At 40.8% G+C, this 17066-nt stretch overlaps 1 protein-coding gene across 1 annotated transcript in view; it reads left to right on the forward strand.

Moving 5' to 3' along the window:
• LOC138972869 (uncharacterized) overlaps positions 1-17066 on the forward strand; it is a 301337-nt gene that overhangs the window by 231631 nt on the left and 52640 nt on the right. The window contains exons 7-10 of the mRNA XM_070345538.1: positions 361-648; positions 2121-2417; positions 6265-6597; positions 12113-12427. Of these exons, the coding sequence (XP_070201639.1) occupies positions 361-648; positions 2121-2417; positions 6265-6597; positions 12113-12427 (1233 nt within the window). The remainder of the gene's footprint in view (positions 1-360; positions 649-2120; positions 2418-6264; positions 6598-12112; positions 12428-17066) is intronic.

Below are 17066 nucleotides of genomic sequence, written 5' to 3' on the forward strand. Positions count from 1 at the left end.
AATGTTAAAGTTTCTATCACACACACACACACGCACGCACAGACAGACAAAGTTTATCATCGCATAGGCTACACTTACGTGAGCCAAAAACGAGAATGGTACTTCGATTCAGTGGTATGTTAAATAGACAGACACACAAACACTTCGTTACGGATAATGAACTTATATCAAAATTGTCGTGCTTGCAAGGTAATGGCGAGGCGAAGCAATGATTCGTATTGATCAAGAAAACCAGACAGGCATAGTTCGCAGAATGAAAAGTAACTAGGATGACACGAAATTCAAGAAAGTTTATTTTTTTCAAAATACGAGTAATTATTACATCACTCAAACCCGGTTGTTGTTTTTTCTCCCATGCAGACCCTCCTATCCAAGCACCAGGCATCACGGGATACAGTACCGGTCACGTGCTCTACATGAACGACCCTCTCAGTTTGACGTGTGACGTCACTGGGGGTAACCCTGAGGTCAGCCATGTGACCTTGAAGTGTGACAACCACCCCCTGAACGTAACAACCGGACAGCAAGGAAGGCTGAACATAGCGTCCCTCACAGCCAGTGATCACCAGGCCACCTGTACCTGTAGCGCCACCTGGAAGGTGACGTCACTCTACAACGGGACAGGCAGCGTGTCTCTTAATGTGCACTGTAAGTGTAGTGTTTCACATGTAAGGATGTGAGCTCGATGTGGCTGTTTGTATTAATGTCAACAACATATGTTGTCAGCTATTCAGGTATTTACAAAATACACCAAACAGCACGATTTCATGTTGATAGTGACAGTATACTGAAATGGAGACACTCAAAACGTTCTGAAATGTGTAATTAACTTAAGATTTAATTCAAAAATTACCATATTTTGCATTAGATAAATTCATCAGGAAAGCAAGTGGGGTGGTTGGGAGGAAGCAGGACAATTTCACATCAACACATGAACGACGACTGACTGACAAGTTACAGAAGATTTTGGCTGACGACTCGCACCCACTCAGACCGGAATTTGACAGTAGACGGACAGACAGGAGCAACAGATTCAGACAACCAACCGCAAGATCCACACGCTACAGAAATTCGTTCATTCCATCTGCAATTCACATCTTCAATTCTCAGGTGGGGCGGTAGATGCTGGTGTTGTCGCTCTGATGCACGGGGTCAGTGTTCTGTATTGTTTCAGTATTGTTGATTTTGTTTTGCATTCTACTCTCTTAATCTTAGACAATATGTGATAACCGGCAAGGTGCTGACTTTCTTTTGTGCATTGTTGATGGTGAATGCATGTTAATTTATTTTTAATATACTTTCTTATGTGATAACCAATGTGCTATATTTTCTCAGGACAAAGAACAAATGTTTATCTTGAATGTTTTATGTATGTTATTATTACGGACACAAACGCTCAGCAATGTAATTTCTCTTTTAGAGATTAATAAAGTTATTGTATTGTATTGTATTATTGTATTGTATTTTCTGTGAACGATCAGTCAAATTCTCTATCCAGATTAGATTTTACCCGCTATGTAACCTGGCATCGATCAAACAGTGTATATGTAATTCTCAACCGAACACGAACAAGACAGGTTTCAAGGCCGTTTCAGAAGGCCATATTTCAGTATCACCACGGCGCATTGTCTTGAGACGTTATTGAAGTCATCTATTGGACAATTATAACATGGTTGTTTTATTAGTTACTCTGGTCAGTGCTATGCCAGAACATGATTTAAACGTATGTCTTTCTCTGTTATTTGGGACACATAACGCTAAATAGCCATGTGTCTTCAACCCTGAAACAGAATGTAGAAAGGTTTAAACGCGATCAACAAATCTGAAATTCGGACTGTCGTAATTGAGTCATGAAATTCAGCGGTGAGTTTTCACATCCATATCCAGTAATGGCATTCGTTGTCTTAACTGTGAAATGTCAGTCCCTTAAACGTTTCTCTTTCGAAAGACCCTTTACAAAGTTGTTCCTTGGAAAGGAACAGGCATAAAATGTAAACATTATTTGACATGTTTGTTGTTCGTCAAACCTGTCAGTTGTGTACAATGTGCAAGGATGACACCACATGCACACCTCCACCCCTCTCAACATGTCATCTTCCAATCTGTGTTTCCTTCCACAGCGCCCCCCTCAGTCCCGTCCATCAGTCAGGTGAGCCCCGCCCAGTTCCCCTACATGGAGGGAGACAAGCCCATCCTGACATGTAACAGCAGCAATCCGGGCTTCCCTCCAGCTAACTACACCTGGTCCGGTCACAGGAGTCAGGACAACGTAGTTACCTCCCCTGATGCAAGCGGGCTAAGGATGGCGCCACTGACCCGTCACGACAACCACCGCATCATCGTCTGTAACGCAAGCAACGACTACACTCAACACCGTGGTGACGTCACGCCCACTGACCACAAGATTACCGTCTACTGTGAGTGTTGACTTGTTTACTATCTTGTTCTCGCACGTTTGCAAATTCAGATCCTCAAACTACCCTTCGACAGGGCGTAACTGGGGGGAAAAAACAAGCCTCTAAAAGCTGGTTTGAACATTCAGTCAATCAGTGAAATCGTATGCACATGCTCATCTCCGTTCATTGATTGGTCTTCTCTTGTTCTGACATCTATACCACCTGTCATTAAAAACTACACAGATGCGTTTGAAAGCAGATCTTTCTGATGAGGCTGTTGATTGTAAAACCAACTATATGACAGAAAAGGCCATTGATTACCCTACCTTGTTCAGAAAACAGATTGAGTTTACAAGACGTAGTGTCGATACAGTGGAACCTACAACACAGACATCCCCAAAATCAAATTCGCAAAATCAAGGTTCCAGCGTTAAAATCGACACAAAATCAGTACAACTAAATCGAACACTAGTTCTGCTGTTATGCGACATACCAGAAAGAGTTAAACAAATAAAGATGTACCCTGTCCGATTGAACAGAAACAAATTAAAATTAGCATGCATTTAGAAAAACGAAAGTTTCAATTTACCCTTTCATTTCATACAGTTTCAACAATAGCTGTTCACATCGCACTTGTTTAAATGCACACAATTAATCATGGACAATGCTTTTTCAAGAGCCATTGATCAGTTGAGCGTGTCGGCAGTGAGCTTTGCTAGGCGTAGGCGGACATTTGCGCTCAGCGCTCTGAATGAGTCAACTTCTTAAAAACTACTTTCGCGTTGAAATCTTCATACCACCCATGTCTGACAGAATATGTACATGGCATTTGAGTATGTGGCCCATCTGTTATTGTTCTTGAAGATTACAACAACATATTTTTTTCGATGAGTCAGCAAAAACCTACCGTCAATTTAGGAACTCTTTCTGACATGACAAGAGCAGACCAAATGTTTCAAATGACTTGAAATTACCTATTTACTTTACATGTGTTAGCACAAATCTCCGAAAGCTTGAAGGCAATGCGTTAGCGAGTTACTCAAAAGTACCATTTTTGTTCTCATTACCCGCAAAAACGGCTTCATAAACTGCCTGTTATGCCTTCTGAGAGGATTGACACCCACACCGCTCAGCATGCCAAAGCGTCCATGTTAGACAAGATATGTGAACAAAACTGACTGTTTTAGGTGCAGATTTGATTGTTCTGTCTAATGACATGCTAAACATGTTTTGTTTTAGCAGTTCTGATTTGTTTTCAATTTCAACGCGGGAACCTTGATTTTGCGAATTTGATTTTGGGGAGTGTCTGTGTTGTATGTTCCACTGTATCGACACTACGTCATGTACACTCAATCTGTTTCTGAATAAAGTATGGGGTAGGGTAATAAACGACCTTTTCAGTCATATAATTGTTTTTACGATAAACGGCCTCATCAGAAAGATCTGCCCTCAAACGCATCTGTGCAGCTTTGTTATGAAGGGTAGTAAAGTTTATTCCGCTCATGTAATCATCTCATGCTTCAAATACAACACCCCTTTATTGTTGATTTTTTACACACACTCTCTCTTTGTTGGAGTCTCTCAACCGTACTGCTGCATTCCACCCACGTTTGCTGTTCACGCTTGATGTTGTGTTTTGTTACACATCAATACCTCATGCTGACGGGCTTAAAGCCCTCCAGTTCTTTCTGGACCGCCGTCCCATCAACAAACGCTACCCACCCACCTCTGCCCTTGTCCGCTTGGCAGAACTCGTGCTGACTCTCAACACTTTCGAGGTTGATGGTCAGTACTTTCACCAAACCAGTGGCGTAGCTATGGGTACCAAGATTGGCCCTAGCTACGCCTGTCTCTTCATGGGTTACCTCGAACACCAGGTAATGCAGGCATACACTGCCCCTGTCCCTGAGTTCTATCGACGCTTCATCGATGATGGGCTAGGGGTCACCTGTCTGTCTCTTGAAGACCTCCACTCTTTCATAGAGTTTCTCCAAAACTTCAACCCAGCCATCAAGTTCACTTTCACAGTTTCCCGTTCCTGTGTGAACTTCTTGGACATCTCTCTCTCCATTTCCGATGGGGTGCTCTCCACGTCGGTGTTCTACAAGGAGACAACTACACATGCATACGTGCATTTTGACTCCTCTCACCCACCGGCTACCAAGCGTGGAGTCCCTTTCTCTGAATTTTTGAGGCTACGAAGACTCTGCTCCAACGATGGAGACTTCCACACTCGTTGCATCGAGATGGCCTCTTTCTTTCTGGGAAGGGGGTACCCCCAATCCGTCATTGACGATGCTTTCGCCAAGGCCAGCAAAAAGACCCGTGAGTCCGCCCTTGAGCAAAGCACGCCACCAGTCAATGACAGACCCACTGTCTGTATCACCTTCCACCCCCACACCGTCCCCATCTGCAGGATCATACGATCCAACTGGCACATCCTGGCCAAGAGCGCGAAGTTTGCCGACACCTTCAAGAAAGGTCCTCTCTTTGCATACAAAAGAGACCGCAATTTGCGTGACATGCTGGTTCATTCATCTCTTCGTCCGGGTCCATCCATCTCGGGTACCGTCTCCTGTGCCAAACCCAATTGCAAGGCCTGCCCCTTCCTCAGTGCAGCAACACACGTGCAGGGTCCGAAAGGATCCTTCACAGTGCGTCGGTCCTTCACCTGCCAGAACACTAACGTGATCTATGCACTGAGGTGTGGGGCTTGTGCCATGCTGTACATTGGCGAGACATACCGCACATTCGAGACGCGGCTCGGATAACATCTGGCAGACATAGCGCACCACCGCACTAGCCGTCCCGTGGCATCACATTTTTGTGCGGACGGTCACTTTGCCGCTGATGTCCAGGCGCTCTGCCTATGGCAAGGCACTAGTGATGACTTTGAACGCAAACGCCGGGAGTCGAACCTCATCAGCAAGCTCGGCACACTTTGTCCCGATGGCATCAACATCATGCCATGATTCCCTTCATCATGACTTTGTATACATGCGCGCGTGTGTGTGTGTGTGTGCATTCCTGTGTAAATGTGTGTGTGTGTGTCAGTGTATGCATGCATGTATGTGTGTGTGTGAGTGTGTGTGTGAAAGTCCAAAGTCGGCACATTTGCGAACTCATCACCTTTTATTTACATTTTTTACTTTTTGTTATTTGTATTATTATTTGTTTAGTGTAGGTATTGTTGACACTCTCTCTCTCTCTCTCTCTCTCTCTCTCTCTCTCTCTCTCTCTCTCTCTCTCTCTCTCTCTCTCTCTCTCTCTCTCTCTCTCTCTCTCTCTCTCTCTCTCTCTCTCTCTCTCTCTCTCTCTCTCTCTCTCTCTCTCTTTCAACTTCAGGCCCTTCAAGCGTTATTATTCTGATTTGTTTCGTTTTGGTTTCATTTTTCATTGCTCATTTTTCTTTTTGATTTATCTCCCTTTCCCCCTTCTTTTGCGCTCGGAGGACATCATTGCCATCTTCTCTGATAAGTCGTTTTGATATTTGTATTGTTGTTTTCATTTTTTTAACCTGTTGAAGACCTTTAGGTCGAAACGTTGTTCATTGTCATTTGTTTGTATATTTCGTTGCGAGTCCAGTATATTAGGTATTACTCTTTTGTGACCGTGTTTTATCACTTTAATCAACATTCAGATATAGGTGAACATAGCGCCGAATAATCATATACAATGTAGGAATGGAAACAAACAACACGACATAAACATGCCATCAACCAATTCATATATCGCAGAAAGCCCGTTATGTGTGAGCACTATGACAATTATCCCAGTCATCGAGGTAAAAACCACAGCTTAATCCATATATGTGTAGTGTTGTGATTATTTGTCAATTTCTACCAAATTTGACATTTTGACACTGCAGACAAACCCATTTTAAACCTTGCATCGTCTGCTGACAACAACTGCACCTTCCGTCGTGACCTTCACCCTAGTCAGTTGAGCTGCATAGTACCTGAAGGTAAACCAATCAGATTCGACTGCAGCGCTAACAGTAACCCGACGGTCGCCAGCATCACGTGGACATCACCATCAGCGTTTACCAACGGACAAGGTGGTAACGGTCAACTGGTCATCCCGTCTGCTGACAGACACGCTCACAACACTGAGTTCAACTGCACGGCCACCACAAGAAACAACCCGCCTGACCCACGTCTGCCCCTGACCAACTCCACGTCTCTGCGTGTCTATGTGGCCTGTGAGTGTGTCGCCTTGACTCTCTGTGTGTGTGTATATGTATGTGTATGTGTTTGTGTATTTGTATGTGTAAGTGTGTATGTGTATGTGTGTGTTAGTGTGTGTGTGCGTCTGTGTGAGAGAGAGAGAGAGAGAGAGAGACAAATGACAATGACAATGACAAATCTTTATTTTTCGAGGGTGACAAGAATAAGCATAGATATGCTTTTTTGCATCTGGCCCTCGCCCTAAAGAGGGACTAAACTATTTTACTATAACTATGACTAGGGAAAAAAAGGTTACATAAAAACATTAATGGTAGAACATATAAGTTTATGTACATGAAGCGCATTATGTAGAAGCATTGTAGATCATAAGGTAGTGTTCAAAATTGGGTGTAAAGCAATGAAGATAAACGGAAAGTAACCCAACAATACATTAGCTCAGCAAAACAATGTATTACAGAGCCAAATCTTCGTGATTTTGTCACAATAAACCATAATTCCGATAATGAACAACTGTATACAAAGAAAACATACCAATCAAGTTTATTTGTTCATAGAGTTCATTAAATGGAAAGAATATTTGGTTCTAAAAGAATCTGTGTTGGTGGATTGCCGCAGGGCGTCCGGAAGAGCGTTCCAGAGGCTGCTTCCTGAATAAACAAGACTTGATTTAAATAGGTCTATCCTAGGAAGAGGAGTGTTTAGTTTTATAAAGTGGTGCGAATTCTTCAAAGAGAACTTTGAGCAAATGGTTTCGGGTGCATTTTCTGTCATAATTTTATGCATCATTATTCCTTTGTTGTAATTCATTCTTGACTTCAGAGGTAAGACCCCTATGTTGATGTAGTCTGAGTCGGTGAGAGTAGTCTGTTTGAGTAATACTACTTTTAGCGCTCTTTTGTGTAATCTGCTGAGTAGCTTTAGGGAATTATCACTTGCAGAGTCCCATAGAGTGGATGCGTAATCAATAAGAGACTGAATATGAGCAGTGAAAAATAACTTCATGGCTTGACAATTAAGGAAGTGTTTAATTCTAGATAAGAGGTACACTTTCTTTGACACTAATTTACTAAGTTGTTCAATGTGAGTTGACCAAGACAGGTTGTTATCGATGTGGACACCTAGAACTTTGTGATGGTCGACTTTTTCCACTATATTGCCGTCAATCATTAAATCGGGACCAGTTGAGGTAAAATTCTGTCGTTTTTGTCTAGTTGTAATTATCATATATTTGGTTTTCTTTGGGTTAAGAGACATGTGATTTAGGTCAGTCCATTCTGTCAACTGGTTTAGACTTCCTTGGAGGGATTCTGATAAGCGAGTTAAATTTTTGTTACTGGAGTGAATTGTGGTATCATCTGCAAAAAGTTCACATAAATGTTGAATATAAAGGGGGAGGTCATTAACATATATTGAGAAGAGCAGAGGTCCTAATACCGATCCTTGTGGTACACCGTAATCTACAGCTTGCATGCTCGATGCTCTAGTGTTTGTAAGAACTGTCTGTTGTCTGTCAGAGAGGAATGAACTAACAAGATTGATAGTATCATATCCGACGCCATACAAACCGAATTTTCTAAGCAATAATGTGTGATCAATTACGTCAAAGGCTTTTGCAAAGTCTACGAAAATGGCACCACAGAATTCATTATCGTTTATTTTGTCCAACCACTGATCAACAAGAGAGATTAAGGCAGTGTGGCAGGAATGCTTAGCTCTAAATCCTGATTGTTTAGGATGGAATAAGTTGTTTTGGTTGAAATGTGTTAGGATGTGTTTGTTGATATGCTTTTCCAGTGGTTTTGATAACACAGACAAAATGGAAATTGGGCTATAATTTGAGGGGTCTCTTTTGTCACCTGATTTAAACAGAGGAATGACTTTAGCCTGTTTCAGGGCGACTGGAAAATATTTTTTGTCTAAACAGAGATTGTAAATGTAGGTAAGTGTTTCAAAAATTACGGGGGCTGACAATTTAAGAATCCTACCATCAAGCCCATCGAGCCCCCGGGTGCCTGTTTGCTTGAGGTGTGTAAGTGCGTGAAAAACTTCAGGTACTGTAAGAAGGGGAATTTTTGCTTGACATGAAATTTGTTTTGATTTGCAAAATTCTTCTAAAACTTTCAAATCATTTAATTTGGACTTGTCATTTTTAATCACATTTTCAGCAATTTTGGAAAAATGTGTGTTTAAAGCGTCGGGAGATATGTCCTTGATACAACTCGGATGACTGGCAGCCTTTTTATTCGTAAGTTCATTTATTGCCTTCCATATATTCTTTGAGTTTTGCTTTGAACTTGATGCTAGGTCACGAAAATATTTTATCTTTTTTGTTCGTTTAAGTGAATTTACCTTATTTCTCTGTTCTCTGTATTCCTCTTCCTTGCCAACCGACTTTAAAAAATCGCGATGGTCAATGGCATGTTGTAAATCATTATCAAACCATTTAGGTTTTACAATGTGCCTAACTCTCTTTATTCTCCACGGAGCATGTTTATCGTATATGTCATTGAAGGCACTAAGCCAATGTGTTAGGGCTTCGTCCGGATCCGTAAAATTGTAAGTATCAGATAGTGGGGAATTCCAAAGTTCATGTAGAAAGGTGTCTTCGTTAAATTGAGAAAAAGAGCGGTATTTTATTGTCTTGTGACCAACTTTAGGAATTTTGACACCCTTTCTTGACCATGTTAAACAGACAGGAAAATGATCGCTGCAACCATTGGCTGGAACACAACATTCGACAATATTATGGTGATCAGTAACATAGATATGATCTATCAGAGTACTGCTGGATGATGTGACTCTAGTGGGAGTGTTGACTATTTGTTTAAGATTATAGAGGTTAATCATATCAACCCACTGCTTGTTTTGTTTAAGCAAATCAACATTAAAGTCTCCCAACAGAATTGTTTCCTTTGACTCGAGCAGAACTGCATCTAACATCTGTGTAAAGTTATCTGACCAGTTTGCTCGCTCTGCGGGATTTCTATAACAAAATCCTATGAGGAGTGGAGGTGCTCCTCTCAACTTAACTTCAATCCACACAGATTCCACGAAGTTCTCAAGGTGTATTATTCGTGTATAACTGATTCACTTATGTACAAAAGTATACCAGTTTCTCTACTTTGCTGAGGGTCTCTGCGTAACGTACTGTAACCTGGAATAACAACGTCAGAATCCGAAATCTGAGGTGTTAATCTTGATTCTGTGATCCCAAAAATGTGAAAACTTGTTCCAGTATTTAACAGCATTGTAGAAATATCATTGATTTTATTTATAGCATGGTTAATGTTCAGGTGCCCAACACGGAGACCCTGTTTTGTTGGCCATGTAGTAGGAGAGCTACTCATATTTAAGCTCAAGTAGCGTTTTGGGGCGTTTTTTGTTTGTTTGTTTGTTTAATTAAACAATATACTTATTGATACTGAATCAGCTAATTATCCAGTAAGCAAGACAACAAAATAATGAAGAGATACAAAACAGTGATGGAACCAGAATGATATATGACACTTTACGAAACACAACGTCAAGCGTAAATTAACTAGTAAAGAGACAAGGAACTGTTTCCGACGACAAACTAGGTAAACAGCGAAAACAGAGAGAGAGAGAGAGAGAGAGAGAGAGAGAGAGAGAGAGAGAGAGAGAGAGAGAGAGAGAGAGAGAGAGAGAGAGAGAGAGAGAGAGAGAGAGAGAGAGAGAGAGAGAGAGAGAGAGAGAGAGAGAGAGAGAGAGAGAGAGAGAGAGAGAGAGAGAGAGAGAGAGAGAGAGAGAGAGAGAGAGAGAGAGAGAGAGAGAGAGAGAGAGAGAGAGAGAGAGAGAGAGAGAGAGAGAGAGAGAGAGAGAGAGAGAGAGAGAGAGAGAGAGAGAGAGAGAGAGAGAGAGAGAGAGAGAGAGAGAGAGAGAGAGAGAGAGAGAGAGAGAGAGAGAGAGAGAGAGAGAGAGAGAGAGAGAGAGAGAGAGAGAGAGAGAGAGAGAGAGAGAGAGAGAGAGAGAGAGAGAGAGAGAGAGAGAGAGAGAGAGAGAGAGAGAGAGAGAGAGACGCTTTGACGCTTTGTCGCTTTGAGAGTTTATTGACCTCAGCTTTAAAAGCCCTTTAGACAAGGGGATAAAATTTACAGAAGAAGTAAACATAACCATCTCTGCAAACACATCCACACACACACACACACACACACACACACACACACACACACACACTCTCTCTCTTTCTCTCTCTCTCCCTCTCTCTCCCTGTCTCTATCTGCCACACACACAAACGCAACGCATTGAAGCGCGTCCGCACTCGCGCTCACACAATGATTCTTCATCCCAGTTGCATAATCATCATACAATAATGCATTAAAACTCAAAAACTTAAAACATTAAGAATGTTATGGGAACAGACCACCCATCAGATGCTTACTTACTACTCTACAATGTACATTCTCTTTTTCCTTTTTATATTTAGTCAAGTTTTGACTAAATATTTTAACATCGAGGGGGAATCGAAACGAGGGTCGTGGTGTATGTGCGTGTCTGCGTGTGTGTGTCTGTGTGTGTGTGTAGAGCGATTCAGACTAAACTACTGGACCGATCTTTATGAAATTTGACATGAGAGTTCCTGGCTATGAAATCCCCGAACGTTTTTTTCATTTTTTTGATAAATGTCTTTGATGACGTCATATCTGGCTTTTCGTGAAAGTTGAGGCGGCACTGTCACGCCCTCATTTTTCAACCAAATTGGTTGAAATTTTGGTCAAGTAATCTTCGACGAAGCCCGGACTTCGGTATTGCATTTCAGCTTGGTGGCTTAAAAATTAATTAATGACTTTGGTCATTAAAAATCTGAAAATTGTAAAAAAAAAGAAAATTTATAAAACGATCCAAATTTACGTTTGTCTTATTCTCCATCATTTGCTGATTCCAAAAACATATAAATATGTTATATTCGGATTAAAAACAAGCTCTGAAAATTAAATATATAAACATTATTATCAAAATTAAATTGTCCAAATCAATTTAAAAACACTTTCATCTTATTCCTTGTCGGTTCCTGATTCCAAAAACATATAGATATGATATGTTTGGATTAAAAACACGCTCAGAAAGTTAAAACAAAGAGAGGTACAGAAAAGCGTGCTATCCTTCTTAGCGCAACTACTACCCCGCTCTTCTTGTCAATGTCACTGCCTTTGCCATGAGCGGTGGACTGACGATGCTACGATATACGGTCTTGCTGTAAAATGGCATTGCGTTCAGTTTCATTCTGTGAGTTCGACAGCTACTTGACTAAATATTGTATTTTCGCCTTACGCGACTTGTTTCTTCCTTATATCTTCCTTATATCCAAAGCCATGGCAATAAAACATGCAAGTGAGAGAGAGAGAGAGAGAGAGAGAGAGAGAGAGAGAGAGAGAGAGAGAGAGAGAGAGAGAGAGAGAGAGAGAGAGAGAGAGAGAGAGAGAGAGAGAGAATAATATGATGTTGATGGTAACATGTATTCGCTGCTTCTGTTTTTATTTGTACGTACCTTCCTTCTGTGTTTCTTTCAAGACTCGTCAAGTTTGAAGGCCTTGGAACTGAACAACATGACCACCAACCTGACCGTGAATGAGAGTGACGTCACTGCCGTCAGCCTGACGTGTCGCTCTGACGGACGTCCGACTCCCAGGATGCAACTCGTCAGAAAGCATGACCGGTCGGTGCTGAAGACGGTGATCGGGGGCTCCTATACACATGTTGATGACGACACAGTGGTGGATCACGTGATCAGCCCTGCAAGGTGTGAGGACACCGGGACCTACATGTGTGTCTCTGACAACCAGCTGGGACCAGAGGAGCGACAGGCACTCAGCTTGTTCGTCAACTGTAAGTGTTGACCATATGCAGTAGCATTGAGTGTACATGTATATACCACTGGGCGAAAAGTCGCGTTTTGGCACTTCAACTTGGCATATAACATCAAACATCACGTTAATCAGCTGAATGTTGTGGCATTATACCTATGCGATTCATGTCACATTGGAAAAACTGCCGTAACGCAATAACATTCCTGAGATTTTAGTATTATGCATAACACGGTAAAACATTGAGTTTTGGTGTCTGCGTTTTGGACGTTTTCGCTGGGATTACGGACGGCTATTCACATCGTGTTAAACAAGTTGTCGCAGTGAGCAAAACACCAGATAACGTCTGGAATTATGACAAGTTATTGCAGTGACTTAAACTCGAAGTTAGCTGTTGGTTTTGATGTGTTTCACTGCGTTTTCGTCTTGCTTTTGTTTCATAATGTTGTTGCTGTTGTTGTTACTGTTGGGAGCTATACATCACATTTTTGTTCCCCGAAAAATACATTCTTGATTACTATCAGGACGCAAACCCTCCCCTTTACTTCACACACACACACACACACACACACACACACACACACACACACACACACACAAACACACACCCACACACACACACACACACATACACACACAACACACACAATACACCACACACACACACACACATACACACACACATACACACACACACACACACACACATACACACACACACACACACACACACACCGGCACGGTTGGCTTAGTGGTAAGGCGTCCGCCCCGTGATCGGGAGGTCGTGGGTTCGAACCCCGGCCGGGTCATACCTAAGACTTTAAAAAAAATTGGCAATCTAGTGGCTGCTCCGCCTGGCGTCTGGCATTATGGGGTTAGTGCTAGGACTGGTTGGTCCGGTGTCAGAATAATGTGACTGGGTGAGACATGAAGCCTGTGCTGCGACTTCTGTCTTGTGTGTGGCGCACGTTATATGTCAAAGCAGCACCGCCCTGATATGGCCCTTCGTGGTCGGCTGGGCGTTAAACAAACAAACAAAATACACACACACACATACACACACACACATACACACACATACACACACACACATACACACACACATACACACACACATACACATACACACACACACACACACACACTATAACAAAGTGTTATTGCCACATTAAAACCATATAATTATATGCCACATTACAAGTGATACTATCATATGAAAACCTCATTTGGGACACATGTAAATATATGTCAGATGTTTTCTGCATGTTACATGTTTGCTGTATAATTGGCAGCTCTTTACCACATGTTTGCTGTGTAAATGGCATGTTTTAGCCACATTATTGATGGATGCATGGTACCTCTTTACCACATGTTGGCTGTGTGAATGGCATGTTTTAGCCACATTATTGATGGATGCATGGTACCTCTTTCCCGGACACACTCACACAAGTCATACTCACAACATTAATTCAAGACAAAACAACAGTTTGAGGTTGATACCTGCATATATATTCCAACTGCATGAAAAGACATACAACTTACTCTTCAAAATACTCAAACTAAATTTTCAAGTAGCCCACTGACGCCTTTTCTCTGAATGAATCACATTGGATTGGATTGGATTGGATTGGATAAGATTTACAGTCCAGTGAGGTTACCCTCATGGAAATTGTTTCCTGCATGCGTGTATTCATGTTTCCTGAGACTTAATGCCGTGTGAGATGGAATTTTTTTACTTTATTCCAAGTCCCACGGGTATTTGATGGGACTTTTATATTATATTATATCGTTACAAACATAATATTGTCATACAGATTGCACATAAAAAAGAACACCCCAAATAACAAAAATGTGAAGACAAAGACAACTTCGAACAAAAAACTAAATAAAGAAAAACAAATGCTTGTACAACTGAACTACTAGATTCATAGAATGCACCGCAAATAAATTAACTGCTGTTTTAACTTTCAAATCGACCGCTTCAAGCACAATAATTTATTGTTGCACTTTAATCGGACTGCACTATGACTCTTCACTAATTAGACCTATGTCATTAACAACAATATTAACAAAAGGTACAGGAGAGCAGCGAAAAAATATGTAAGAAACATCGTGAACTAAAAATGTCTTTGTTTTTGTTTCCGGTGACTAATTTAATTTTCCTAGAAGTCTCGACATCATGCAAACACAATTTAAGGCACAGACACATAGATTGTTTCTGATTTCCTGAACGAGCTTGTAATTTGCTTTCATCCTCCCAACAAATATTAATTAAACACTGAAAATGCATCTTCCCTGATTCCAGGACAATAAAAAGCCACATGCGACCGTGTAAACAGAAAGTTGAAATATTCCACCTAAAATGTTGAATTAAAACTCTTGGTCACTAAGTATGGTAACAAAAAGTGCCTTTATGATAGTGAGAATCAATCCTCATTAACATACTGACAAACCATTCATCATTTAAGGAAATAAAGAAATCCTTCCAAAGACTAACAGAAAAGCAAATACAAAATTTCATGCACAGTCAATGTTATAACAATAGCCACTGAATTGCCTTCTTACAGTAAGTAGTTCACACCGTTAGTGCCAGTTCAGAGTTGGCTTCTGTGACATTATAACAGCAGTGATGACTGTTTACTTTATGGAAATTCGTTTTAGGCCAGAAATGGCACGACAAATCAGTTGGTCCAAAAACATATTTTGAGTATTCAGCATTTTAAAATACTTTGAGCACTATAATTATAATTATTGTGCGAAGTAGTTTTGTCATCCTGAACCTCTGTCTTGCAATAAAGTGACTATTTTCAAAATGTTAAATTAATATTTGACACAATTTTGAAAACTCTGGATGCTGTTTTCTCAGAATCATGTTTTGAATACAAGCATCGTCAATCGGAACTATTCATTTTTGAAACTACTTGTTCAATCTTCTTACTTAAAAACAAGGCATCAGAATTGATGTCTCTACCGAGTAACAGAGACACTTTCTATGGTTTATCGAGTATTACTCCTGGAAGTTCTGTCAAAGCGCAAAAACTTGCTTTAATGTTTTTTCTGTGCCTGTGGTATCTACCAAGGGAACAAAATCTGTTCACAAATGTTAAAAAAGGTTCTCTGTTACAGGATCTAGGGGCCCTTCAAATATAACTAAGGAAAAAAAAACTTTTTCTGATTTTTTTTTTATTCAGGACCTTCACAATATAATGAAAAAGCTTTCCAAATGAACTAATCTTTATTTCCATCCTGTCTTTGCCCTTAAAGGCACAGTAAGCCTCCCGTAAACCATCACATATACTGTCAGGCTTTTACACACAGTACAAACACCCTTTCATTTAAACACTCACCGCTTGAGAACATCCTAGGTGCCCTCCGTAAAGAGCGAGCAATTTTCAAAGAATTTATTTTTGCGTGGTTTATCTTACCCCTGAGCCGTCGTGAACCCGTGTGATCCAGTTTCCCTTTTTCACAATGTAGTCGTCAGTTAGTAATTTGAATGCGACTAGATGTGAGCTTATCTACAATAGCACGTTATTATGTACCTCTGACTATGCACGAAACAAATGGCTGTGGTTCACAAGAACTCTAGCGATGGCTTTTGACTGTTCAGAGAAACTGGCGATAGGCATAAACCGTCGTCTGCTACGAGAACCACGACCTTGCGTGACCCTGCTTCCGGGCTTTTCGTTTTTCAAACTTTCAAACCTTCGAACTGTACTGATCTTGTCCTGATGAAAAAAAGAATTCTTTTATGATTTAAGAATGTTTTTGTAACAAGCTGTCAATTTATTATTTTGATTTTAAAAGTTAGGTCTAGCGCCAAAACGCACCACGGTCCGATTGTCTCTGAGCAAATCCGCAAAAATAATTCTTTAAAAATTGCCCGCTCTTCTCTTTACGTAGGGCACCTGGGATGTTCCCGTTTGGTGACACACACACACACACACACCAGTAAACACCTTGTCTCAAATCCCAGTTTATCTGAAAACGAGCAGTCAAAACTTGTCATACCATTGAGGGTTGGGAAGTGAGAGAGAGCGAAACAAATGTAGAACAGTAATGGCATAAACACTAAAGCGGCGGTAAGTTACCTGAACATCACAGCAAAAGTCATGTTTGTAGTTCAAATCCAGCAGAATTTCTGTTGGACAAGGACTGATTGCAGCTTTTCTGCAACCCTAAACAAGTCGCGTAAGGCGAAAATACAACATTTAGTCAAGTAGCTGTCGAACTCACAGAATGAAACTGAACGCAATGCAACGCAGCAAGACCGTATACTCGTAGCATCGTCAGTCCACCGCTCATGGCAAAGGCAGTGAAATTGACAAGAAGAGCGGGGTAGTAGTTGCGCTGAGAAGGATAGCACGCTTTTCTGTACCTCTCTTCGTTTTAACTTTCTGAGCGTGTTTTCAATCCAAACATATCATATCTATATGTTTTTGGAATCAGGAACCGACAAGGAATAAGATGAAAGTGTTTTTAAATTGATTTCGAAAATTTAATTTCGATCATAATTTTTATATTTTTAATTTTCAGAGCTTGTTTTTAATCCGAATATAACATACTTATATGTTTTTGGAATCAGAAAATGATGGAAAATAAGATGAACGTAAATTTGGATCGTTTTATAAAAAAAATATTTTTATTTTACAATTTTCAGA

The sequence above is a fragment of the Littorina saxatilis genome, linkage group LG8 (genome assembly GCF_037325665.1).
Source record: "Littorina saxatilis isolate snail1 linkage group LG8, US_GU_Lsax_2.0, whole genome shotgun sequence".
Lineage (NCBI taxonomy): Eukaryota > Metazoa > Mollusca > Gastropoda > Littorinimorpha > Littorinidae > Littorina > Littorina saxatilis.